Below are 25,622 nucleotides of genomic sequence, written 5' to 3' on the forward strand. Positions count from 1 at the left end.
GGCTCCTCTGTGCATGGGATTTCCCAAGTAAGAATACTGGAGTGGGTTTCCATTTCCTTCTCCAGATCTACCCAACCCAGGGATCAAACGCACATCTCCTGCATTGCAGGTGAATTCTTTACCATCTGAGCCAACAAGAAGCCCAGTATTCTATTATGTAAATATATCATGCTTTATTCCTTCCATGGCGAGTGGGTATTGGGGTTTTTCCTGCTGCTGCTGCTAAGTCGCTTCAGTCGTGTCCGACTCTGTGCGACCCCGTAGACGGCGGCCCACCAGGCTCCCCCATCCCTGGGATTCTCCAGGCAAGAGCACTGGAGTGGGTTGCCATTTCCTTCTCCAATGCATGAAAGTGAAAAGGGAAAGTGAAGTCGCTCAGTCGTGTCCGACTCTTAGCGACCCCATGGACTGCAGCCCACCAGGCTCCTCTGTCCGTGGGAGTTTCCAGGCAAGAGTAGTGGAGTGGGCTGCCATTGCCTCCTAGCATTTTGCTATTATGACTATCACAGCCAGGAACACTCCTGTGTAGTCTTTTGTCAGGAGACAAAGGTGACTCCCAAAGGTACCTTCTCATCATACTCCTTCCTTTATACCCAGAGGTAGAACTGGTGGCTCAAGGGAGTAATGTTCAGCTTTAGTAGATACTCCCAAACCTTTTTCCAAAGTAACTGTACTTCCCCCCAGCAGTGGGGATGAGAAGTCCCAGTTGTTCCTGCTCCTTGGGGGTCTCCTAAAGAATAGTATTTCATTGTGGTTTTAACTTTGCAGTCCATCAGTTAAGGAATAGTATTGAGCATTTTTCCTGTATGTTTATGGCCATTGGATATACCTTCATGCAAAGTACTTGTTCCGTTTGCGTGTCAAATTCTAATTTGGTTATCAATCTTTATCTTACTGATTCATATGAAGTCTGTATTCTAGATATGTGTCATTAAGAGTATGTATTGCAAATTTCTTCTCCATCTGTGTGGTTGTCTTTCATACAGTATGTTTTTGGCTCTGTCATTTTATGAGTGTCTTTTTTCACCTTTTCTTGGGAGGCTAGCATTATTCTTTGGAAGGTATTTATTGCTATAGAATAATGGGGATGAGAAATGGACATCAAGTAATTTTTTTACCTTTAAAATCTTGTTTCTCATTAATTAAAAACCTGAATTTTTTAAAATTTTTCCCCAGTAAATTAACCTTTTTTCTTTCAAAATTACCAATCAAGATTCAGTTTGTGGGAACACAGTAGTCAGATCTAATTATAGAGAGGTCCCAGGAACTTGCCATATTATTTCTTGAAATTCTTCAGTTATTTCTTGAAATAAGGCCGTTCACTGAGACATTTTATAATTTAGATATTTTGAAAAGAGATGCATGGAGAAAATTCATCTATTTGGGAACATCTATGATGTTAACAGGGACTTCCCAGGTGGCCCAGTGGTAAAGAACCCGCCTGCCAATGCAGGAGCTATAAGAGATGTGGTTTGATCCCTGGATTGGGAAGATCCTTTGGAGGAGAGCATGGCAACCCACTCCAGTATTCTTGCCTGCAGAATTCCCATCGTCAGAGGAGCTTGGCGGGCTATAGTCCATTGGGTCACAAAGAGTTGGACGTGACTTTCGTGACTTAGCAGGCACACACAGTGTTAACAGCAGAAAGCATGTGAGGTCATCTCTAGTTCTGAGAGGGCTTCAATCTTTCCAATAAGAAAGCTGATCATTAAATCAAAAAATGCAGAACAAATAAGGTAAAGCTACCTCAGCATTTCCTACAGGCAAACCAGCAGCCATCTCCCAGGTACAGTTTTGTTTATCTAATAGGTGCTATAGAGAGTGCTTTACAAACACGCCATTTGCTCCTCTGAAACTCTGGGTGGTATTGATGTGTGTGTGCGCCCAGTCGCTGTCGTGTCCGACTCTCTGCGACCCCATGGACTGTAGCCCACCAGGCTCCTCTGTCCATGGGATTTCCCAGGCAAGAATACTGGAGCGGGTTGCCATTTCCTTCTCCAGGGGATCTTCCTGACCCAGGGATCAAACCTGTCTCCTACATTGGCTGGTGGAATCTTTACCATCTGAGCCACCTGGGAAGCATGAGTAGTACTGATTCCAGGATCTCTATTTCAGAGATAAAGTTAGGTGACTCACCCTGGTCATACAGCTTGAAAGGCCACTGAAGGAAACCAGATTCTAGCTGAGTCCCAAAGCCATTCTTTCACCTAACTTCTCAACTGTACTGTTTCATACTGTCTGCTGCTGCTGTACATGAGCTCGAGATTTCAGGATCTGATGAATTATCTGCCAGGGCACTAAAGCAGTTTGCAAGCATCACATCAGAGCCCCAGGCCGTAATCTAACAAATCCAGGAGAGGGAAAAGCTGCCTGAGGCTTGAGGACAGGGAGTACCTTCCAGTCTTGTATCATTTTCAGCTGTTTGTTGGTTTTCCCAGGTCTGCAAAACTGCATCGTTAGAATCACTATCCACATCAGAGTGCCAGGTACATATGCACGTCCCTAAATGAATAAATCCTTCATTTCTTTAGGGCAACAGCTCTAGAAGATAGGGGCTTCCTTCTTGTTGAAAATACTGATCCAAACTGCCTCCCAAATTTTTGGATGTGTCAGCTACAAGGGCAGCATAGCAGAGTCACCAGAATTAGTTTAAGTGGCCTCTTTGGTTCATTCGACTTTTCAAATCATTTGTTTTTAATTAGCAGATTGCAAAAATGGACTACTCAAATATTGAGGTTCTCCATGTTCTGACCATGTCTTTATAAACTAATGAAATGTAGTTATAAGACTTCTTTTGTTCCCTAAATGCTAACAGTAAGTAAACTACAAATAGTAACACCTCCCTGACTCTACTGTGGGAGCTCAAGAGGGGAGGGGGCTGCACTGTTTGAGAGTGAGCTGAGGGGGTTGGTGATGGTGCTGAATAGAAATGCAGAGCCAGGGGTTGGGGCGATGTAGAAAGGAGCAGCTTTTACTGTTTTGCCAGGCAAAGGGGCCGCAGCAGGGTGATGCCCTCAAGTCTGTGTGTCCCTCCTGGATGGGTAGAGGAGTCTTACAGTGTTCACAGAGCAGGCCACAATCAGCTCGTGGACAGTTCTTGGATCGGTTGGCATCAAGGTAGAGTTTCAAGCATCATCAACCTTCTGGTTTCAACCAGTCTGGGGTCTGTGTTTTTGATGTCAGTAGCTGTCTTCTGGAGGGGACGTCTGCCTCCTATAAAAACAACTTAGGAATATATGTCAGGCCTTTATCCATATCTTTCAGGGAACTGTGAATTCAGTGATTCTGCCATGTGGCAGATTAATAAACTGTTACCAGTTCCCCAGTCCAACAGCTATTATTTGTTCACGTTTCCCAACCATTACATTAGCTCTTGAGTATTTTACTTCAGAAGACAAGGACACAGAGGGTTGTATGTGGTTTCATTGGCAGTGCCCTTCTGCCCACCTCCTGGGAGTTAGTAGTCATCTTTTAAACTCATTAGCAAGCATCTTTGGGAATTGTAGTATATATTCTTAGACGTAAAAAGAAGATATACCATCATCATGATCGAAAATGAAACGGAAAGGAGCTAAATCTTTGTGTTTGTTAACAATTTAAGGTTAAGAATGTCTTGGATGATATTTTGGAGAAACTTCCAGAAGAGTTCAACATGACAGAGATAATGCAGAAAAACCCAAACAGAAGCCCCTATGCTCTTGTTTGCCTCCAAGAATGTGAGAGGATGAACATTCTCCTTCGGGAAATCCGTGTGTCACTTCAACAATTAGAGCTTGGATTGAAGGTAAGTTTAAAAGTGGGACTCGAGCAGGCTCCTCCACATGAAGACATATTTACTCTGCAGTCTTCTTCCCTGGCAGGGGGAGCTGACGCTGTCTCCTGACATGGAAGCCCAGCAGTCTGCAATGAGTTACGACGCAGTACCAGAAACCTGGAGCAAACTGGCTTATCCATCCACGTACGGCTTGGCCCAGTGGTAAGCACCTACACCCCAGCTCGGTGCCAGTTTGATTTTCTGAATTATGCCTTATAGGAACCCTAAAGATTGTGCTTTGCTGAGTACATTCAGCCGTAACCGTGCACACCACCACCAGTTTCATTTGAGTTTCCTCGGTATGTTGCTTCAAAGGCAAAAATCAAGTTAGGGTCATAGCAGGAATCGAACTCTGCTTCTCACTGAGTGGCTGTCTGATCCTGGACAAAATACCTGACCTCTCTGTTCCAGTTTATCATCTGAAAAATGATAAAAGAACTTCCTCATTGAGTTGTTAGGATTTAAATGGCCGGGGGAGGCATCCTTAAGTTTACCCTCACCTCATCTTATACCCTGAAGCCAGTGATAACTAATGGCATTTCACAGTGAACTTTTACCCCAGGAAGCAGTAGATAACACTGCCTTCGCTGTGTGGATAGGACTGTGTAGACATGCCACAGAGTCAGGGGCAGAAACTTACAGCTCCCGGAGGGCTGCTGCCAAGCACAGCTCGGCCTTGCGAGTCAGCATAGCAAGTTTCGTGAGGCTGGCTCTACACCTGGGTTTTTTACGTGGACGTTTGTTGTCCTCACTTTCCTAAGTTTTTCTTGCACTAAGCAGAATGCTACTCCAGTCCTTAAATTGGAAGGCCCCGTTAGAATTTCCAGGGGCTGCACATTGGAACTGCCCCCCAGGCACCCAGGTGTTTGCTGGGAACGCGGGTACAGACACAGCGGAACGTGCCCTGTGGACCTGCCGGATGACAGGAAAGCATTTGGCAGTCACTGGGTTTCTGGTAATGCTTTGAATATCTAAAGGCAGACTTTATACTTCCAGTCAAAAAGAATTTACATTTACACTTGAATTTTACGACAGTGATAACTTTAGACTTATTTCACCCAATCTTATCTTTTGATTCCTAATTTTTATATATTTTTCTTAGCCTTTTTCCAAACTCTTCTAGCTTCTGTGACTTTCTTCATCATATGTGTATCCCTGTACTGTTTCTATTATTTTAGGAAGACTTGTCATTGTAACATACACACTTTTGATTTTTCTAACGCACTGTAACACCAATACTTTTCTCTTTTGCCATTTACCATCCTTCCAGTCTGGAATTATAGTTAAACTTTATTTTAAACCACCATAATTTTTGTTTTGTTTATGGTCAGGAATTATTTTTCCTTGATAGCATGTGTCGATTTCTTTGCTGCCTTTTTCCGGTGCTTTAATTTTCAAATAGACACTCCTAATGCTTATGACTTAGGAAGAACTACTGCTAACATCTCTACAAACAACTGAGACACGTTTATCCCAAGACAACCCAAGTTTTAATTCTTTTATAGAAGTGGTTTATAGGTAAGTAATTTGTAAGCATGATAAATACAGGAAAAACCATTCAGGCTTCTGTCATGAGATTTATAATTTTAAGACAAAAAGACCTTTCAAGACTTATATTTGCTATTGACAGACTGGGAGCTTTTTAGGATACTTTGACAAAGTAAAGTCATCTGAAAAAAATGGCCTGTGGTTAAGTTTGACGTATGTTTGCGAAAATGCAGTTGTAAAACAGTGGTATGGAATATAGACCATTCCAAAAACTGTTAGAAGTTTATAACATTGTATCTTACCCACATCACCTGTGAAGAGTTGTCATAATTCAGCTACTACACACTTTTGAAAATAATGTCGGATGACTAACTGGAAAGCCCAGCCACCTATTTGTTCCCGTCCCCACGAAGGGCATATCCGGGGACCCTGCCGTCACCACAGACACAGGAAGAACTGCCCTGCTGGACTCTAGTCCCCAAAGAGATATTCCTGAGAGATCGTGTTTGCAAAACTTAAAGGTTTCTGCTTGTTTTCCTTCCTCATGTTTTACATCTTTAGCACAGGGTCCCTGCTTATTTTTAATCCTAAAATAAAAGTGAGCCCCTCTCCAGTTGGCATAAATTCAGGACGCAGTGGCCATACTGGGGCCACGTGGTCAGCACTGCAAAAGGTGTGAAAGGGAAAAAGCTGGGCTTGAGGTTCTCTGAGCTGCTGAATAAGCTCGACTTCGGTCAGACTTTCTCTGGAACCTTCAGTCACAGAAGGCAGAAATGCCATTCCTCATCACTGAAACCGCAGCGGCGCAGCAGTAGGGGTCCCCTCTTCACCAAGCTAAAGGATGAGGCACGCAGCAGGCTTTCAGGGTATGTGGCGGGGAGGAGACGGTATTGTGTCTGGATTCTCTTCACTATGCTCTCCCTCTTGATGAATAGTTTACCTGGAAGTAGAATTCTAGATAATTATTTTCTCTCCAAATGTCAGTGTTATATAACTGCATTGTCTTCTGGCACTTCCTATGGCTGGTGAGTCTGTTCATAAATACTTGTCATTCCTCCACAGCTAAGTTACTCTCTGGGGAGTTTTAAAGATTTTTTTTTTCTTAACTTATATTAATGGTCTGTCATTTTTACTGATGTGTTTAGGTGTGGTCTCTTAAAAAGGCATCCTACTTGATACTGTGTGCTGTTATAAATCTGAGTCCACAATTCTTTCCACCCTTTAAAATTCTTAGCCCTGCTTTTTTGAAAGAACAAATTATTGTGGCAAGTCATGTAACATAAAACGTACTATATTAACCATATTTAACTGTACATTTCAGTGGCACTAAGTACAATCGCACGTGTTGCTGTGCACCTCTCACCGTTGTTCATCACCTTCCTAAACTGAAACTCTGTCCCCATTAAACTCCAAGTCCCCATCCCCACCCCACCATCTGCCAGTGTACTTTCTGACTCTATGGATTTGACTGTTCTAGGTACCTGGTATATGTAGAATCAAACAGTATTTGTCTGCACGAAATATGTACTGGAATGCATTTTTAAGGTTAATGTACGTCCTACAGATCGTATCTCCCCCCACCAAGCTGAACAGTAGGCTCTCACCAGCCGTCTACTTCACACACAGTAGTGTACATGTCATACACACCCACCTTGGCGTCCGTGGTTTTCTCTGGGTCATCTGTCTCTCGTTTCTTAGCCCTTCTTTCTTCAAGTAGTGCCTAATCTTTGCCTGCCTGGACTCTCTGTCAATCTGTGTGTCTCTGTGTGTTCTGGTTGGTTGTCGTTTCTGGCTGATCGTCATTGTATCTTTGTCTCCTATTCTCTCGTCTACTGTTTCTCCCCTGAATTAAAAAAATATTTTAAAAAAGTCACTGTCCAAAGTCAACTTTTAGTCTCACATTGCCTATTTTGAAGGGAGGGAAAGGTTACTTAACCTAGTTTTCTAAAGTTTAAACATACATATTAAGTCTTGGTTTTTAAGATTTCTCTTATTTTTGATTTTTGGGTTCCCTTCCTTCTGGTTGATTTGTGGGTGGTTTTTCATGCTATATAATGTTATCTTTAGACTCAAGCTACAGTTTGGCTGATTATAAAAGTAATTTAACCCATTTGTTGTCAGAGGACTGCACAGGTGTGATTCTAGTCTATGATCTGAATAGCTGCCTGAAGCTCACGTTTTCCCTTTATAAAAAGACTTCATGTTTTTCCTGGCTTTCCAGGGGATTCTCTGTCTCCACAGTCTGTATCTTAGTATTATGTGTCACATTTTCTTACAAAATATGTCCGATTATGATGATTCAAATTGTAACTTAGGAAAACTCAAATTTTCTAGAATTGTATTAGCAAATGTTTCAGCGTTTATTTCCACTCCAACTCTCACTCATTTCTATTTCATTTTGCTTTCCTTATTATTCTGCCTTAGGCTGTTTAACTTTTTGCTTTCATTTTTATAACTGTCTTTTTGAGATTGTTTCCAACTTAACTTCCTCCCTTTTTCTTACCTTACCGGTTTTAACTCATATTCTCGTTACATATGCACTTCATGAGAACGACTGGCTGCTGCAGTGTTTATCCTCTTTCACATCTCGAGAGTTTTTTTTTTTTCCCTGTCTTTGCTTTTCCTGTTCCTTGCCTTTCTTCTTTGTGGGATCTATCTACAAGTATGTTTTCCCTAAACCAGCTATTTGGAAGAATTTAATATGGGGCAGGGCCAGAGCCAAGTTCTAAGCTGGTAGGAATTTTCTGTGTGAGCCAAGTGTGAGCATTTAACCTTTCTTCCGGGTGGTGGTCTGTGGGCATGAGGTCCTCATGCAGCCTGCTGCCTTTGCAACCGTGGACACGGCCACACTGGCTGGGGGAGGCCTCAGCCTCAAGAGCTGCCCCACAGGCATTTATGCGGGGCCTTCTGCTCTGTGCTCCCATCTCCCCTGTGTTCAGCAGCCCTTTAAAAGCTACCTATGAAAGCTTCTCCTAATTTTATGGAAGTTCATTTTTCCTTAGCCTCTGTGAGCTGGCTTCCTCACAGGTACGTTTTAGATGCTTGCTACCTCGGGTAACTGTTGTGCTGATGGAGTAAACGGACATGTAAACACAGCAGCTTCTCAAACTACAGGCTCACGATGGGTGGAAGGTGGTTGGTCCCCTTGATAACTTTTCCTTCCCCACTTTCAGGTCATTGCAGCTTGTGCGGAGGCCGCTATCCCATGTTCCACTGCCCTTGCCGTTCCTGGGAACTCTGATTGTACTACAGTCATCAGAGCCTTCCCCTGCCCATCCTTAGACACACAGGGATGCTTCCCTGTGCACCCCGTCAGCGCAGATCATATACAGCCACCCATGTAGAGTTACCACGTCACTGGGGGTCACTTAGAGGGTCACTTAGAGGATCGAAGTGAAACAGTGGTTGAATAAATGGAGTTTCCCACATTTCCCAGTGTTTCTAACACTTGAAGGGGACAGACGATCCTGTTACCCAGTCATCAGGGGAACAGTTTCACAGGTTACCAGTTCTGGACCGTTCTACCACCACCACCACCACCACCCTCCCCCCGCCCCCCACCACCACCCAGCACTCCCTCATCCCCAGAATCTAATCTTACTGGAAAGCTTTAGTACTGAAAGCACGTTTGCTTCTTCCTACCTTCTATTCCCCAGGTTTAACGACCTCCTCCTGCGATGCCGGGAACTGGACACCTGGACACAAGATCTCGCCCTTCCGGCTGTGGTGTGGCTTTCTGGCTTCTTCAACCCTCAGGCCTTCTTAACAGGTAAGAGCTAGAGTAGGGCAGCTCCTGATGCTGATGGAGCCGCGCCCCGAGCAGAACCCCAGCCTTGTGTCCCTGGAGCTGCTCTCCTGCCCTGGAGACCCGTCCTCACGTGGCGGACGCCAGGCAGGACAGGAACAGCCAGGTGAGTGGAGTGTGGGTCACCCAGAACACGTTCTCCATCGGGGCCCAGTCTCATGCAGCTGTGCTCGGCCACGGTAGTTAGTGCAAAAGCAAACCAACCAGCCAGCGGCACTCAGGCGTCTGTTCCACTCAACTGGCCTTCGTTCCACCCCTGCTCTAGTGCAGCCCGGCAGATAACACCCCGACCACCCCGTGGGACCACAGCTCGCTTTGGGTGGACGCTCGGCTCACTGGGGACTCCAGGGAATCTTATGTATATGACTTCCTCCTGCTCACACCTGTCCCTCCTCCTCCAACAGCGATCATGCAGACCACGGCTCGAAAGAATGAGTGGCCACTGGACAAAATGTGCCTGACTGTTGACATTACCAAAAAAACAAAGGACGACTACGGGCATCCCCCCAGGGAAGGCGCTTACCTCCACGGGCTCCTCATGGAAGGTAAGATGCCCCCAGGAGCACATGCAGGGTTATCACACCTAGAACCTTTCTCACTTGGGTGCAAGTTGGTATTTGTCCTTTCCTTACTAAGCCTGGCAGGCTACAGCCTGGGGGAGTTGCAGTGGGCACAACTGAGCAACTAACACACCACACGACTCCGTTTCTCACTCACACTAGTGCTTGTTTACCTCACTTCTGGCTTTCAGATAATTTAAATGGTACGATGTGTGTCCAGTGGGAGCCAAATCTGAAGGTAAGGATTGCAATTGCTTATAGACTTATACTAAATCTACTCCTTATGAATCTGGGGGATGGGGTAGAAGATGGAACATTTTCCACTCACCCATGCATTCATCTTATCTTGTAAACATTTCCTCTTCTCCTGAAAGGCTCTTGGAGAAAGTATTTCCAAGTCTCTGCCAAGACGCTCCTTGTCACTTTACAGACATTTAAACAGGTGACCCGACCTTGAACTGAGAAGGTGCAGTGGGAAGGGAATGTGGTGAACTGTGCAGATCTTACACTGTCCACAAGCATGCAGATTCACCATTTTTTAAAAGGAAGGACAAACTTGCTTGCTTTATTGGGTCTGCATTCTCGCAGAACCTGTTTTCATGTAAAGTTTTACATACCTTTTGAATTCAAATGATTTAGTTTTTCGTTCACAGGAAAGTTTGGGGGTAGCGCAGGAGCATGAGCCTATGCTTTTGAGGAGGGAATGGCAGCCCACTCCCAGATCCTTGCCTGGAGGATCCCGTGGACCGAGGAGCCAAGTGGGCTACAGTCCATGGGTCGCAAAGAGTCGGACACGACAGCCAATCTGTGCTTACAGTGTCTGTGTGGCTCCCAGTCAGCAGGTGATGACCCTCCCTCCCATCTTGGCAAGGAAGCCACTGACACGCAGCAAAGTAACAAAACCAGAACATTTATTGCCTGCAACAGGTAGAGAAGCGGTACCAACAGGAGCGCGCTTGTAACCCGTGTCTCTCCCGCAGGAGCCAGATGGGACAGCCAGTCAGGAACCATCGTGGAAGCCCGCCTCAAGGAGTTACGGTCCACGATGCCAGTCATCTTTGCGAAAGCCATACCAGTGGACAGACAGGAAACCAAACACACGTACGCGTGTCCTGTGTACAAAACCAAAAGAAGAGGCCCCCACTACGTCTGGACCTTCAGGCTAAAGAGCAAAGAAAAGGCGGCCAAGTGGGTCCTGGCGGGCGTGGCTCTGCTGCTGGAGGCCTGACCGGAACACAGTGAGCACCTGTCAGTCATTGCTCCCGGGGGTGGTGATTTATCCTGGTGGGAGGCATAACATATTCTGGCTTATGTAACTTTTGAGAAAATTAAATGTGCATTAATTTTTTTAAACACCATCCTTGTGGAGAAGGGGGACAAAAAGAAGCAAATGTAGAAAAACATGGGAAACCTATTGAAAGTATGTCCATTCCCCCAGTACCCCTCTACTCCCCCACCCTGCAACACAAAATCAGTGCAGCTCACGTTTGCATCAAAATTCTGCTGTAACTCAAAAAGCAATATGGCTGGAAGTCTCCTGGTCCCTACATGGGAGTGTAGTTTTTATAGATATTAAACAAAAATCTCTAAATTTGCCTTTATATATTCTTTTAAAATACAGAAGCCATGGGCCCCAGGCAGCCGCCCTCCAAGGCCTCCAGTGTCAGTAATGTGACAGTCTAGTTTTGGTTCAAGTTTTAACAAAAATAAAACTCTAGTTCCATGGTTAATTGCACTTTGTAATTTAGAGGCGCATTCTTCAACATAAACGTCCAACAACCCAGAGCAGCTTAAACTATGGGGTTTGAACTATGGTCACTCATGACAAACTCAAGGGGGTGTAACCCCTATAACGACCTGGCCTCCAGTTACTGTCTGGGAGAGAGAGAGCTGCGATGCTGTCTTTCTTCCAGGACTTACCTGGAACTTCACCCCTTTAAACTGTGGATTTTAATCATCTGCAGATACTTTTTTTTAATAACAACATACAAACAAACAGGCCTGTGTATAATATATGTATACAGATTCCTCTCTCATCTTCCTGAGAAATCTTTTGAAGCGTATAAAAACAATCTTTAAAAAAAAATAGCATTTAACTCTACAAAGAATTTCTGTATAAAAAGAAATCTTAGGCACAAATGGCATGTCTTGTTGGAGTGCTCCACGGTGAGCGGGCTGGTTCTTCTCTTAATTGTCTTCCACGAGCTGCTTTTGTAAGCTGAGAAGAAAGAGGAACCATTAGGGGCAGGGAGGCAGAGACACAGCAGCATCGCCCGGGGCACCACAGCCAAACTGCTCTCCTGACACAAGGTCCGTCTTCCCTCAGGTCACTGCAGGGAGGCTCACCTCACCCCCACGTCCCTAAACCCAGCGCACCCCTCATCCCAGCGCACAGCGCCCAAGCCTCCCCTCTCTGTCCCAGAGGGTGAGAAGAGCTCTTTGGCCCGCACAGCTTCCCCTGCCTGCCTTGTAGGGTCTATTACTGTTTGTGACTTTCCCGATACACACAGATCCAGCACAGCCAGCACTCGAGGCGGCGTCTAAGAGTCAGGCTGAGACGAGGTGCCCGGGGCCCGCCTAGACAGTCTTGCCCTCTCCTGCTCCCAGGAATCACACCCTCCGTTCTGATTTGCGAGGCTTACCTCTCCAGGTACTCCTTCACGTTGTTATAACCGTAAAACTTGGCCAGGTGAATGAGGATGCCTGTGGCACAACGGCCGTCGCGCTTCCGGCAATAACTGCAGTTGCAAATGCCCCGGCAGGGAGGGCACACCCAGTCCTGGGGGAGCAGAGCGGCGGCGATGTCCCGTCAGCGACAGGCCGCGAAGGTGCCCTGACCAAGCGTGGCTCGCTGGGCCTCATCCCCAGCTAGCCCTTCACCCTGTGACATGGAGTACTGTCTCCCTCCTCTTGCCTGTTTCAGAAAGGTGGACCACTCCAGATCACATGCCTGGGACGTCAGCCCTGCTTTTCAGAGTACAGGCTTTCTCAGCTCACCTATGCGGAGCTGCAGTTCACGTTCAGCTGCACGCTGGGCACAGTCTACTTCCCCCTGGTCCAGCAGCGCGGTGGTTATGAGCACAGATCTGCTGCCAGGTGCCCAGGTTCAAGGGCACACACACTAACCAGCGTACTATGTATTATCTTATTTTACAGAGGGAACCAAGCTGTGAGGAGGTGTTCTCTACCTACCTCACACGGTTAGAAGAGTAACAACATACGTAAACTGCACTGACATGCAACCGTAGAGCCGTGTGGGGCACACAGCACCCTCCAGGGCAATACCCCTGCCCCCGGAAAATGAAACACACACTTTTACTGTCCTGTGGGTCAGCCTGTTCTTTCTAGAAGGAAAGTCTCTTTCTTTTGCATTTCTACCAGTCTCAAGAGGCAGGAGGAGAGGAGAGTGGTAAGGGGGCTACAGGTCCCTGACCAAGGGCCCCAGAGCCCCAGCCTCAGCTCGTTCCCTTCCCAGCATGACTCAGGACGAAGGTGCACACCGTCCCTACCGGGTCCAGCAGCGCCGACCTCACGTCCTCCCCGTAGCGATTCCGCAGGCACGGCCCGCAGAACTGCCCTCGCACGCCACCGCAGCTCTGGTTCCGGCACACTGTCTTGGTGTCGATGGTCTTCTGCCGACACTGATGGCAAGTGTTACCCTGCGGGCGAAGGCAGCGAGTGGTGAGCACGGGGTTCAGAGGGGGTGCCCGGGGCCACGTCCACAAAGCCGCCCTGCCTCTCCTCTAGAATCGGGCACGGCTGTGTCTCTGGCCCAAACCCTGGCGCCCTCCGGTAGGCTGTGAGCTCTCAGCTCTGGGGCCAGAGAATCCTGAGGACAGCCCGAGTAGGGAGCCTGGGAGAAACGAAATGATCGGGGGACAGAGATGGTGGGGCTGACTGAGTGATGATGACGGCAAACCCCCGGAGCATCACACGCTCCAGCCCCGCTCCCGGCAATCTGGTTCCATCCAGGGTAAGACCTCCTGGTTAAACAGTGATACTGTTCAAGACACTGTCCCATTATCTAAAAATGATGCAAAATACCGCAAGCCATCCTCTCCATCACCATTTAACAAACATTTAAAACATCTCCTACCTACAGAAGATATTCTGTCAAATTTCAGTTTCTATTGGTTACATAAATATGTATGTTGTACATATACTTCCAATATGTCAATATATTACTATATGGTAAATATATTTCTATTGGTTATAAAAGCATTTTTTTCAGTGTTTAAAGCATAAGAACTATCTACTTATAACACAACAATGACAAATGTGATTTTCCAGACTATACCCCTGCTTGCTAACCCCCCAGAGAGACCTCTCTCCTGCCGAGGATTACTGCACTAAGCCATCTCCCCTTGCCCAGTTACAGCTGCTCCAGTTCAGAGTCCACCTCTGAGCCCTGGGGAGACAGATGGCACAAGGGTCTAAGCCCAGACAGTTTACAAGCAGGCAGTTCAGATGCCAGTGCCTGGGAGTCCCCGTAAGAGTCACAGTGATGTGAATCAGCTGTCAGATTACTTTACCAGAACTTTATCATAGATTTTATCCCGAACAGTGATGGCCACATTCTCCAAGTCCTCTTCGGTGATGTCCTCCACCGGCCGAAAAGAAGACACACAGCGACGTCGGCGGTGCCCCTGGTATTTCCCCTGCAGAAAGAGCCAAAATAGAACTGGACATAAGATGCTCTGAGTGGTTAAAAAAACAAAACAGAAATAAAGTTTTCAACTCCTCAGAGCTCTAGAACCATTAATATTAACTCGGTCCCTCTTTTATCTCCCTGAAATCATTCGTGCATCTAGTCATTCATTGAGCTCCTATCCTTAGTGTCAAGCTTCCTGATGGCAAGGTGACACAGAACGACCCATCAGAAACGCAGGGTCCCTGCCCAATGGATGCTCACCAGCTATAAACTCTGAGGACTGGGCAATGACCCACACTGAACAGCCACAAATAGGGCCAGAGTTTCCTGTTCCTAACACAGAAAGACGGAGTCATCCTGTACGTTCCCAAGAGCAAAACCCTGAAGCCACCTGGAGCCATTATCACCTCCACTGGAGATGAACTTGGGGTCCTAACCACTGAGCTGCTCAGTTTAGGCACAGGACAGCCTTAACGGCTTAGAGCTTAGACCAAGTGCAAGCTCAAACCCAGGGTCCTTACCCAAGTGTGGTCACAGGAGCACCCAGGGCATCCGGGAGCTTGGCCGTCTCGGCTCCCACAGACCTACTGGGTCAGCCCCTCGGCGCCCTCACCAAGCCCCAGGAGACCGTGATGAACACTCCCACATGAGGACCCCTGGCTTAGACAAAGAAGCACTGGCTCCTTAGCGTCATAAAGTGCCCCACTCACTGTCTTCCTTCTTCTGAAACTGTAGAACTCTTCTGCGAACTTGGCGGCCGACACAGTGAAGTTTTCCAGGGCGAACTTCTCGGGGGGCCGCGCGCTCCGGGCCGGGTTGGTCCGCCGTGTGACCTGTCCCTCTGAGAAGGCCCGCCTCGCGGTCTTCTTCCTCTGCAAGGAGAGCACAGACACAGGCATGCCACTGGCTGCTTTCCAGAATGAAAGCCGTCTGGCCACGGAGAGAGAGAGAGAGAGAGAGTGTGAGTGTGAGTCAGAGTGTGAGAGTGAGAGAGAGAGTGTGTGTGTGAGAGAGAGAGAGAGATTACTGCAGACAGTACATACAAGATGTTCCACTTACAGAAGCTGAGTTCGGGGTTCGAACCGGGAAGAAATCAGGCATCGAGTTCAATTCCGCCAATAACTGAGCAAGCTGAATTCGGAAAAAATAAGAGTCTTGCATAAATATTACTAAGTCTACTTCATCTAACAGGTTATTACAAGTCTTGGGAGTTTGTAGCCATGAAAAACCTGAGTAGTTTACATAAGATCTGAAGAGTCGTTATATTTTTAACCTCACATAGTAATGATTTTTATCTCCAGGGTGAGATGCTGAAATTATCAGAGGAATAAAATCTATGTCTGGTCCTTACATATAAGGACCAGACACAATGAAAACTCTCCTGGAAGGATCAAGGCCTGGAGCGTAAGGTGAGAATCAGGACTGAGCCGCTACTTCACAGTGTGGCCGTGGAAGCTACACCTTTGCCCGCCCCGATCAAGTGTCTTCATGCTCAAAACAGAAAATGCCCAATTAGACCATTCTGACAGTTACTGAGAGCTCCAAAACACTGATTCTTCAAGCTGGTTAATTTCTCATCAATGGAAATAATTTATGAAAATATTCCTAAAAATACCAAAACAACAGGCATTAAGTGCCAATCAAACAGACTGTATGGGTGTCACTAACAAAATCATGAACAACACAGTTCTCATTTTAAAGATGTGGAGAGATACAATCCTAAAACTTTTCCTTAGCTGAAGACTACTATGTCTCTAGATAAACTTTACCCAAAAGTAAAATGTATATTAAAATTTGTATTTCCTTAAGTAACTTATTAGACATATTCTAAGACTGCACACACAGCATCATTATATTATGCATTTAAAAGAAGATAAAAAGCATACCAAAATACTAAAAGTGTTTGGTAGAATTATTTTTTAAATTCTACATATGTAAAAATTATGAAGTAAACTAGTTGCTGACCATATACAGAAAAACTGAATACACATGAAGATTTCACTTTGTTCCATGAATTTATAAAGTGATTCAGAACTCCCCAGGTGTTTTCATACCTAGACCCCTTTCATTCCTCCCCTGATATCTCCAAAGTGCAACAGCTAGGCTGAAAGCTACCTGCCTGACCTGCACAAGTAACTGTTCCGTGGATTTCACGACACCCCTATTTACATGTTGCTCCCTTTTGCTGAAACAGGCCTTTTTGTCTCTAAAACCACTGTACATTTGCAACATAATCTGATCAACAGTAACTGGTGTGAGTCCGGGCACCGTGGAAGGTCCTGGGAGTCTCTTCCCAAACCAGAGCTAATCAGGCAATGACCGCTGCGAGTCCAGGAAAAGAGGAAGGACCCACAAAACCCAGAGTAGGCTTCCTCACAGAAGCAGCGGCAGCTGCGGGGGCGCGGCTCCGGGAGCGCAGCGGCCAGGGCGCAGACTCACCATGGCCTTGTTCTCCTTGATGTTCATGGTCCTCTTCAGCAGAGCATCCGAGCTCTCCTGGCCCTCCTCCCGGGAGCCGTCCTCAGACTCAGAGGCAGAGTCCTCCCTTTCCTTCTCCTGCCTGCAGCTCGTCTTCCTTCCAAGAATCACTTTTTTATTGTCCTGTAAACGTGACCCAGGAAACAGGGGCTCTGCAGAACCGTTCTTATCAGCGCTTTTTGCCAGTTTCTTGGTGGGGAACTGAAAGGCTACTCGAAGACCAATACTGCTGCTTCTAGGCCTGCTTCTTTGAGCTGTCTCATTTTCTTCATCATCATCTTCTTCCCCACTCTCGAAAGATGCTTTACCGCCGTCACTCAAATCTGACTCCACAAGCTAATGAAAATGAGAGAAAACAAAGTGTCTATGGCACACCTTCACAAAGACACACACTTAAAACCACTCTATTTTAGGAAAACAGTGGATACTTGAGTGCTGCTGCTGCTGCTAAGTCACTTCAGTCGTGTCTGACTCTGTGCAACCCCATAGATGGCAGCCTACCAGGTTCCTCTGTCCCTGGGATTCTCCAGGCAAGAATACTAGAGTGGGTTGCCATTTCCTTCTCCAATGCATGCAAGCATGCAAAGTTGCTTCAGTTGTGTCTGACTCTGTGTGACCCCATAGATGGCAGCCCACCAGGCTCCTCTGTCCCTGGGATTCTCTAGGCAAGAACACCAGAGTGGGTTGCCATTTCCTTCTCCAATGCATGCATGCATGCTAAGTCGCTTCACCGTGTCCGACTCTGTGTGACCCCATGGACAGCAGCCCACCAGGCTCCACTGTCCACGGGATTCTCTAGGCAAGAGTACTGGCGTGGGTTGCCATTTCCTTCTCCAAAGCATGCATGCATGCAAAGTCTCTTCAGTCATGTCTGACTTTGTGTGACCCCATGGACAGCAGCCCACCAGGCTCCTCTGTCCCTGGTATTCTCCAGGCAAGAGTACTGGAGTGGGTTGCCAGTGCCTTCTCCACTTGAGTGCTTCCCCTTCCTATTGGTCACTCCCTCTGAACTCTTCAATTAAATGCATAAGTAGTTTGTTGAGGGACAAAATCAAATAGACTACTTCACACTGTGGCCCAGACACACATGCTGGCTGTGTTCTCTTCAGAGCATCAGGCTGGAAGCAAAGTGCTGACCCAGCAAATGGGCACATCTGGGAGCCCAGCAATGTGGGAACAGTCAAAGAACAGGGTGTGCATGACCGAAGAGGTGTGTTCAGACAGAATAAGAGTGCTAAGTGAAAAACAAAATATCATTCTGCCCTAAACAGCTGCAAGAGGATTCATGAAAAAGAGAAAGAGAGGAGAGCTGACTTCATTTCAGTGAAGTGACCAATCAGGGGCAGTAGGGGAACCTTGTCCCCAGGACACGCTGGGTCCTCTTTCTAGGGCAGCCCCTCCCCTTTCTGTAACCTGCAGAGCCAGGGGGTGCAATCAGGCAGACAGCCCTGCAGGCCAGGCAGCTGCAGGCATCCGCCCAGTCAGCTGAAGAAATTCGCAGTCCCAATTTCAATCTCCACTCAGTGTAGGTCTCCAGTATGAAAACATAACTTGGTTTTACACGGGAAAACACAGTAAGAATGGAAAGCAAGGTGACATCTCAGACGCAAAAGGCTCAACGATAGCAGATGGGTTTCGATATTAAGACCCAGGTCCTGGCCTGAACACCCTTCCTTGACCAGGCTCTGCCAGGGGTTCCTGTAGTGAGCAGAACTTGAGACCAGCACCAGGAGACCCGGGATTCAGTTCATGACTCTGCTTGTTCCTCAGTGACCAACCCCACTCCACATTCCAGCTGGACTCAAGTTAAAAAATAAGGCCACAGGCGCGGGAAAGAAGAGATGACATCCAGACCGTGGTGTATGTGTCGATGCACAAGAAGCCAGGCAGACTCGAGATTACGCTGGTCTGTCTTAATATCCTGCAGTTTCCACACTCGTAGCTGTGGAGCTGAGAATGGGGAGCTGGGTGAGACGCGGTCGGACGACTTCACGGAAGTGTCTCCCCAGCTGGCTTTATTCATTCATCGTAATCGTCACTTAACCACCTCCACCTCTCTACCAAGGATGTGGAGCAGGTTACTACAAAGAACCGAAGCAGGGAAAGCGAACACCGAACACCAGCCGGGACTCCAGCCTGAGGGCCGACGCCATAGCTGTGGAGGGGTCGCGTGTGGCCAAGCTGACCCCTAGACACCAACGCAGAGTCATACCCTCAAAAGGTGGTCTCATAAAAAGGTGGTCTCACCACTCCTTACCAGGGTGGGAAGGAGGCTGGGCAGGGAGGCAACAATGCTTGTTTTCTCACTGAATTTTAAAATATGCAGTGGGCCTGCCCTGAGCTGTGAGTTTTATCAGAGTCAACGTGAACTGTCACAATTCATTCCCCAGATGTATAGATTCTGGAGACGGGAGAGACAAAAAATGGACTTTGGGGCTAATTCGCTTTCCCATGCTGGAAACAACGTCTTTCAACACCCCGACGTTAATTAGCTAAAGACCAGAAGATCATCATCTACTCTTACGACGTGTTTAAGATCTGGAAGGACCTTGGTGTCTTGCTGGCGGGGAACTGCAGACTTGCCGGCCAGAACACGTAACTTCTGTAAAGAAAGCCACGGGGCAGGGGGCTGGGGCCTACAGGCTGGCACCACCCTGTGCTGCTATTCACAGAAGAAAACCACCGTCAAGCAAGGCAGCCTACCATTAGGGCTTTCAGGCCATAAGGGCCCCGCCAGGAAAAGACAAAGGACAAAACCACCCTCCTGATCACAGCGTATTTGACCATCTTCACAGGTTCCACGTGGGAGTGGTTCCCTGGGAACTCCGTAACATGACAAGGCTTAACCTCCCTCTCGTTGACCTTGATACCACAGAAGGAAGTGGTGTGTTGATTTTTTGAGCTAAATGTATGCTACTTTTCAGTTAGGAAAAAACACTCTTATGCCTTAAAAATCCAAAGGCCATTCTTCAAAATTACCCTGACATTCAAATTCTGGTTGGCAGCAAACTGGCCTGAACATAGGGAATAAGAGGAAGAGATCAGCCAACAAGTCTCTTGATGGCCAAGTGCTGAGGGGTTCCCTTCGGAATCAGGCAGGCCCAGGGTATCTGTATCAGTAAAAACCACAGTGTGATCCAAATCAAGAATGCACAGAGAGAACTCTCATGTTTGTACCACAGCTAAATTTCTGCCAAAGTAACTCCAAACCCAAGAACATTACTTACTGCACAACAAGAAATGACTTTCAGGAACCTGTTACTCTCAGACTGACCCTCCTCTTTTCAGAGAGAAGAGGTGCAAAACATCTGAACTAAATTCTCCGATAAGGACAATAAGGGACGCCTGAGACACACACCCCATCCAAACTCCAAAAGTACCTGGTAAAGATAACTAGATTTTCCCTAAGAGCAAAATGGATGACTGGACCAGGAATTCACCCTGGAATAGCCAATTTTTACATTTTGCTAACTGGCTTAGAAGATGAACATGTAAGAAAAAATAAAACCTTTTCATGTGTGAAGAGACTTCTTACAAGTAACAGTACAATTCAGAAACAGAACTAAAAATACTACAACCCACACTCCCTCACGTGGGTAATTATTCCCATTACCTCTGGGTTACTATTAACATTGAGATCAGTCTGCGTAAATCCTTCAAAATCTTCCATCTCTGAGTCAGTGTCCTCTATAAAAATTCTTCTGAGCTCTTCTGTGAAGTATTTGGAATGGAAACGCACATCCTGCTAAATTGAAAACACACATACGTGTCATGGAAAAAAGGAAAAACAGAGGCCGGGGGCAACGGGAGTGACTGTTTAATGGGTACAGAGTTTCTGCCTGAGATGATGAAAACATTCTGGAAACAGACCATGGTGGAGGCCGCGAGACACTGAAGGTACTCAGGGCCGCTCAAGTGTCTTGCAGGCAGGACACTGGGCACTCACCTGCACTTAAAAATGGTCACGTGGTAAATCTTATGTATATTTTAACGCAATCAACACACAGACACACACATAAAATTTAGGCCCACCAATTGAACAATTTCCAAAAATCAGAATGGCCACAGCCAGTGTCAGCTGGGTGACCAGGAAGGATGGATGAATTCAGTTTTTCCCTCCAGCACGGGCCATCAGAAACGTCCACTTTCACACAGAACGGGGAACGTACTAGAGAAGATGACAGGAGAAAACCCAGCTTCCCCACACGCTGGCTTTCCTGTCTAACAGGACCCTGCGGCTCGTCCGAGGGGAGACGGCCCTTCACACAGAGCAGGCTTCCCCGCAGGGACGGGCTTCCACAGCCCTCCCCGCCCACCGCTGAGCGGGCACAGTGGCTCCATCGCCCACTGCCACAGGGGACCGACAGGGGAGCGCCAGCCCTGCCACCCCCGGAAGGCCCCGTCTCTCTCGTGGGAGCCGAGAGGCGCCGCCACCCCCAGGCAGCAAGTGAGCCCCAGCAGAGACGGCACACGGCTGGCTCAGGAAGGACATTTAACTTCTTCTATCTTTTGAACTCACAGGAGTAAGTGGCAAACTTGAAAGAAAGGAGGGGGAAAGAATGAATTTCGGGACAGAACGGGGGCCCACAAACCAGCCTCCTCCAAGCGGGCAGCCAAGCCTGGAGCCCGCGTCCCCAGCTGCCACTGGCGCCGCTCCCCCACAGCCAGTATAGCAGCGACCCCTCGTCACACCACTCGGCTGGAGAATCTCTCCCCCCGCCGCCTTCCCCCTGGCTTTAATTACATACTTATCCGAGCTCAGATAATCTCTGGAGAAAAATAGACATAATAGATGAGTGGGAAAAACTTCCAGGGGGACAGAGAAAGAAATGCCTATATCCAGCATTTTTTTTAAGCTTAAAAATGTCTCCTATGAATTATTATGGGTAATTGGAGTGAGTGTGCTGAGCTAAATTATTTTGTTCCTTTGTTGATAGCTGTGGTGCAGCTGCTTAAAAAAAAAAAAAAATCACCACAAAAGAGAAGTTTCTTTAAAGTGAAATTCAAATTGTGTTTCGGGGAGACCAGCGTCAGAACTCGCTGCATGGACTGTGTGCAAGCTCACGTGGCTTCTCTCTGGGGGTTAGAACGGATGGGATCGGGAGCCCGTGCCGTGGGGGCAGGGAACCACAGGCCAGGGTTTATCATGAAGGAAGAACGGTGCTTGTGGCGGGCTCCCAAGGAAACCCACCACCTCCGAGGGCAGGAAACACCTGGCCCAAGAGCCGCGGGCTGCTGCACAGGCTCCCGTGGGCTACGGGGCCCTGCGCGCCTTCACTGCCTATCAAACGTCCCAAGCGGTCACGCCTGGGGACAGCAGTTCCCACCCAGTCCTCTGGCTCCTTCTGTGCTGACCTCAGCCAGGGCGAGGTCAGGACTTAGGTGGCCAGTTCTGAGGGAGAAAACCAGCTCGGCTGCAGTCCTAAACCAAGGCTCCTGCTTTCCCAGGGTGTGAAACCTGTCTTCAGTGAGGGTCTGTACGAAGCAAACATCCACTCCACATGGCCTCCTGTGTTGCTGGTTACAACCTTTACACAGCTCTCTGCTCTCCGAAAACTGGCTGTTATCTTTAAAAATCAGTAGCAGGCAATATGTTATGGGCCTGGCTGACCTGTATCTACCATGAACAAAATGTAAGCAAATGACAGATCAGAAGAGGAGCTAACAGAACGGTGATGTTTTCCTCCTCTGAAGCTCACAGAACAGGAAGTAACAGGCTGGAAAGTGATGGCAGCTGAGCCGGTCAGACATGGAGCATGGAGACCAGGATCCTTTGTCCCTGGGCGCTGCATGCAGGAAACCAGAGGAAAAGGATCTGATCTAGGGAAGCTGGAAAGACGGTTCAAATGTGAGCCTCTTCCATCAAGGAGCTTACCACTTGGTAAGGGAGCTGGACAAGTCCCCAGGTCACCATAGCGAGGATCAGCGTTGTAAGGGAGACAGCACCACAGTGCAGAGAAAGTAAGAAAATCCACTGAGACTTCACAGAGGCAGCAGCGTCTGACCTGGATCTGAACTGGGGTCGAGGCTAGAAAAGCGCTGGGAGCGCGGAGGCAGGATGAGGAGCCTGGGGAGCGCACAGGGGGTAGGAGGGTGCGTGTGGAGGGGCGTGCGGAGGGGCGGCTACCGCAGCTGAGCCCGCGGGTGGGAGATGGGGAAGCCCCAGGGCTGAGAAGTGGGGCTCTGAGACAAGAGACATCGCAGCCCAGTCACTTCCCAGATGTGGGGACTTGTCCCTCTCTCACCTCCCCACGCTTCAGCTTCATCACCTGTGAAATTGAACAGTACCTGCACGTTCCCAGGGAGGCACACGAATTCAGTGTACTTGACATGAAAGCATGTCGTCCTGGGCCACAGAAGGCACGAGGAGAGGGTGGGCTGGGGAGCCCTGGGGCAGGCGTGACTGAAGCAGGAGCTGCCGCTCTGTTCCTCGATGCCTGCTGCCCACCACCCTCACGCTGGCACCGTCCACGTGTCCCCCGCTGCTCGGGGGGCGGGGGTGGACCCAGCAGGCCGCCCTCACTGCCTGAGCACACTCAAACGGGGGGACTGGCGAGTTCTGAACGAGGGAGCACGGTGACCAGAGCTCAGCTGAAGGACCATGAGGACCACGACGGCTGAAGAGAGGAGGGCAGGGAAGGGATGAGGCGAGGAACGTGGAAGACGCTCGACACCCTGACGAGATGGGCGAGCAGCGGGACGGGTCAAGAGCTCCAAAGACAGAGATAAAAGATAAAAGCGCCAAAGACAGACAACCAGGGCAGCGGGAAATGGTAAGTTTCCTATTTCCCTTGAACAATGAAGATGGATCCTAGCGGCTATCAGAAGTGCATGTGGGGCTGGAGAGAAAAGCCACGCCATGAACAACAGGAAGCCACGGCTGAGACCAGGCCGAAGTGGAAGGTCTGAGGACGAAACTGTGGAGAAGAGCCACATGCGGGGACAGGAAGTGGAAGGGAGGCCCACCAAGAACAGAAGGTGTAGGAGAGAGACCCAGGGCAGCGGAAGCAGGTGCTGAGGGGGCCACACGCTGCAGAGGCATCAAGTAAGCTGAGGGCCCCACAAACGGCCACGACACGGGGCTTCACTACATAATTAAGTGCCCCCCTCCACTATCGCCCCGTAGAAGCTGGGTGGATTTAACTCACTGCCTGTGAGGAGAGGCCATGGTCGAGGGAGAATGAGGAATTCTGAGTGCCGTTATGAACTCAGAAGAAAACGCCGCACAAGGCTGCATACTCCGGCCACACTCAATTACTAAGTCACAACACAAACCTTCAGGAATCTACCTCTCTGAGAACTGTAATCTGTGCCAACCACAGATCAAAGGAATTAATGAAGAATCGTGCTTTTGCCAGCAATTCCAGGAGAGAGGTGCAGATGGAGCCACACTGCAGGGGCACCGAGGGGCAGGGGCACCGCACACTCCCACGGGACCCGCCTGCCCCCACCAGCGGGGTGGAGGCACTCCCAGCACAGCCTCACCACAGGCTGCGGCCCCAAGGGGGCAAACAGTGGATCTGATCGTGTGAGGACCTTCACTGGGGAGAAAGAACCTTGGACATAGGAAGGACTGAACCAGCAAAATTGAGCGAGGCACCCTCACCAGATTCTTGAAACGTGAAGGGACTAATGATAAAATAGGATGCTCAACAATTAACTGACACCACCAACTGCAGACCATGTTCATATAAAACAATATCCAAACCAAGATCCAGGCTTCCAGACAAATACATGCCTTGGAAGGAGGCACCCATACCTGCTTCCCTGACTCCAGTGAGTCAAAACTATCACAGCTCTCCTCGGATGAGAGGGTTTCCATGGGAACATCATCTCGGAAACCAACGAACTCTTCATCATCACTGGGGGCGTTAAAGATGTCAGCCACTTCCTTAGGGATCTGTTTTGAATTGGAAAAAGGAGGAGAACAAAATCAGGGACTGCTATCATCACTTAGGGAAACTTTCTGCAGGAGCAGGCATTACCATCCCATGACGTCATCCATCGGCCATGGCTGCTCATAAGACCCCAATAACCATGAGCAAAATGTGCCTCAACTGACACCTCGTGGCAACCAGGGCAGGGGTAGAAAAGAAGAAGAGTTTTTCTCTTCAAATTCTAGAGCTGTATCCTATCTTACATGGAATGTCAAGGCCATACGTATTTAGATAAAAGGCATTTTTCTCTAGACAAAAAATAAGAACATTCTTCCCTACAGTGGATTTGTCTTTAAATGTCATCCATGTAAAAAAATAATATTCCTTATCACTAAGCTCCTCTTTTCTTAGTTTCCACCTATAGCTATTTTTCTTTTCTTTGTCATATGAAAGCTTATACAATGAAATAAAAATTTCTTTTCTATATTATGAATCAATTTAGGTAGTTGAGAATTAATTCTATTAAACACTATTACAGGCAATTATTCCCAGAGAGAATGTTGTCAGCACACTTAATCTAACACACATGTATTTGCTGAGAGTTCATTTTTATATGTTGACTACCTTTTTATATGTTGACTACCTCTTTGTTCCCAAATATGTTTAAAAAGTTCAAACGCACAGAAAGGTCAAAGAATAGTACAAACATTTGTGTATGCTTCACCTAGAATCCCCACTTGCTTTTTTTTTCTCTCTCTCTCAACAAATATTAGCTTGAACCTTAGGCATCTGCTGATATTTGAATGTTTCCAACCTAGGAAAACAGTGATTTAATGAGGCAACCTAATTCACATATGTTTCAAGTAATTTGCAGACACCATACAATTCACCCTAAAATACTTCAGTACACATCTCCCAAGAATAAGGGCTTTCTCCTACAGAATCACAC

General features: G+C 47.7%; 2 protein-coding genes across 4 annotated transcripts in view; one reads left to right on the forward strand and one right to left on the reverse strand.

The window, feature by feature from the left end:
- The window catches only part of DNAH11 (dynein axonemal heavy chain 11), a 357,268-nt gene extending 346,230 nt beyond the window's left edge, over positions 1-11,038 (forward strand). Inside the window, exons 78-82 of the mRNA XM_068973106.1 lie at positions 3,602-3,784; positions 3,861-3,976; positions 8,959-9,071; positions 9,512-9,652; positions 10,648-11,038. Coding sequence (XP_068829207.1) covers positions 3,602-3,784; positions 3,861-3,976; positions 8,959-9,071; positions 9,512-9,652; positions 10,648-10,895 — 801 coding nt within the window. The 3' untranslated portion in view covers positions 10,896-11,038. The remainder of the gene's footprint in view (positions 1-3,601; positions 3,785-3,860; positions 3,977-8,958; positions 9,072-9,511; positions 9,653-10,647) is intronic.
- Positions 11,039-11,173: 135 nt separating this feature from the next.
- Positions 11,174-25,622, reverse strand: part of CDCA7L (cell division cycle associated 7 like) — a 46,456-nt gene continuing 32,007 nt past the window's right edge. Inside the window, exons 2-10 of one of the 3 annotated variants that reach the window (XM_068973083.1) lie at positions 24,556-24,696; positions 20,410-20,538; positions 16,758-17,132; positions 15,378-15,449; positions 15,029-15,190; positions 14,200-14,325; positions 13,177-13,326; positions 12,310-12,446; positions 11,174-11,885 (exon numbers count right to left, since the gene is read on the reverse strand). In XM_068973083.1, coding sequence (XP_068829184.1) covers positions 11,855-11,885; positions 12,310-12,446; positions 13,177-13,326; positions 14,200-14,325; positions 15,029-15,190; positions 15,378-15,449; positions 16,758-17,132; positions 20,410-20,538; positions 24,556-24,696 — 1,323 coding nt within the window. In that variant the 3' untranslated portion in view covers positions 11,174-11,854. Of the gene's footprint in view, positions 11,886-12,309; positions 12,447-13,176; positions 13,327-14,199; positions 14,326-15,028; positions 15,191-15,377; positions 15,450-16,757; positions 17,133-20,409; positions 20,542-24,555; positions 24,697-25,622 lie in introns of all 3 variants that reach the window. The other 2 variants (XM_068973082.1, XM_068973084.1) reach the window with 2 other exon arrangements.

Source organism: Capricornis sumatraensis, chromosome 5, assembly GCF_032405125.1.
Source record: "Capricornis sumatraensis isolate serow.1 chromosome 5, serow.2, whole genome shotgun sequence".
Lineage (NCBI taxonomy): Eukaryota > Metazoa > Chordata > Mammalia > Artiodactyla > Bovidae > Capricornis > Capricornis sumatraensis.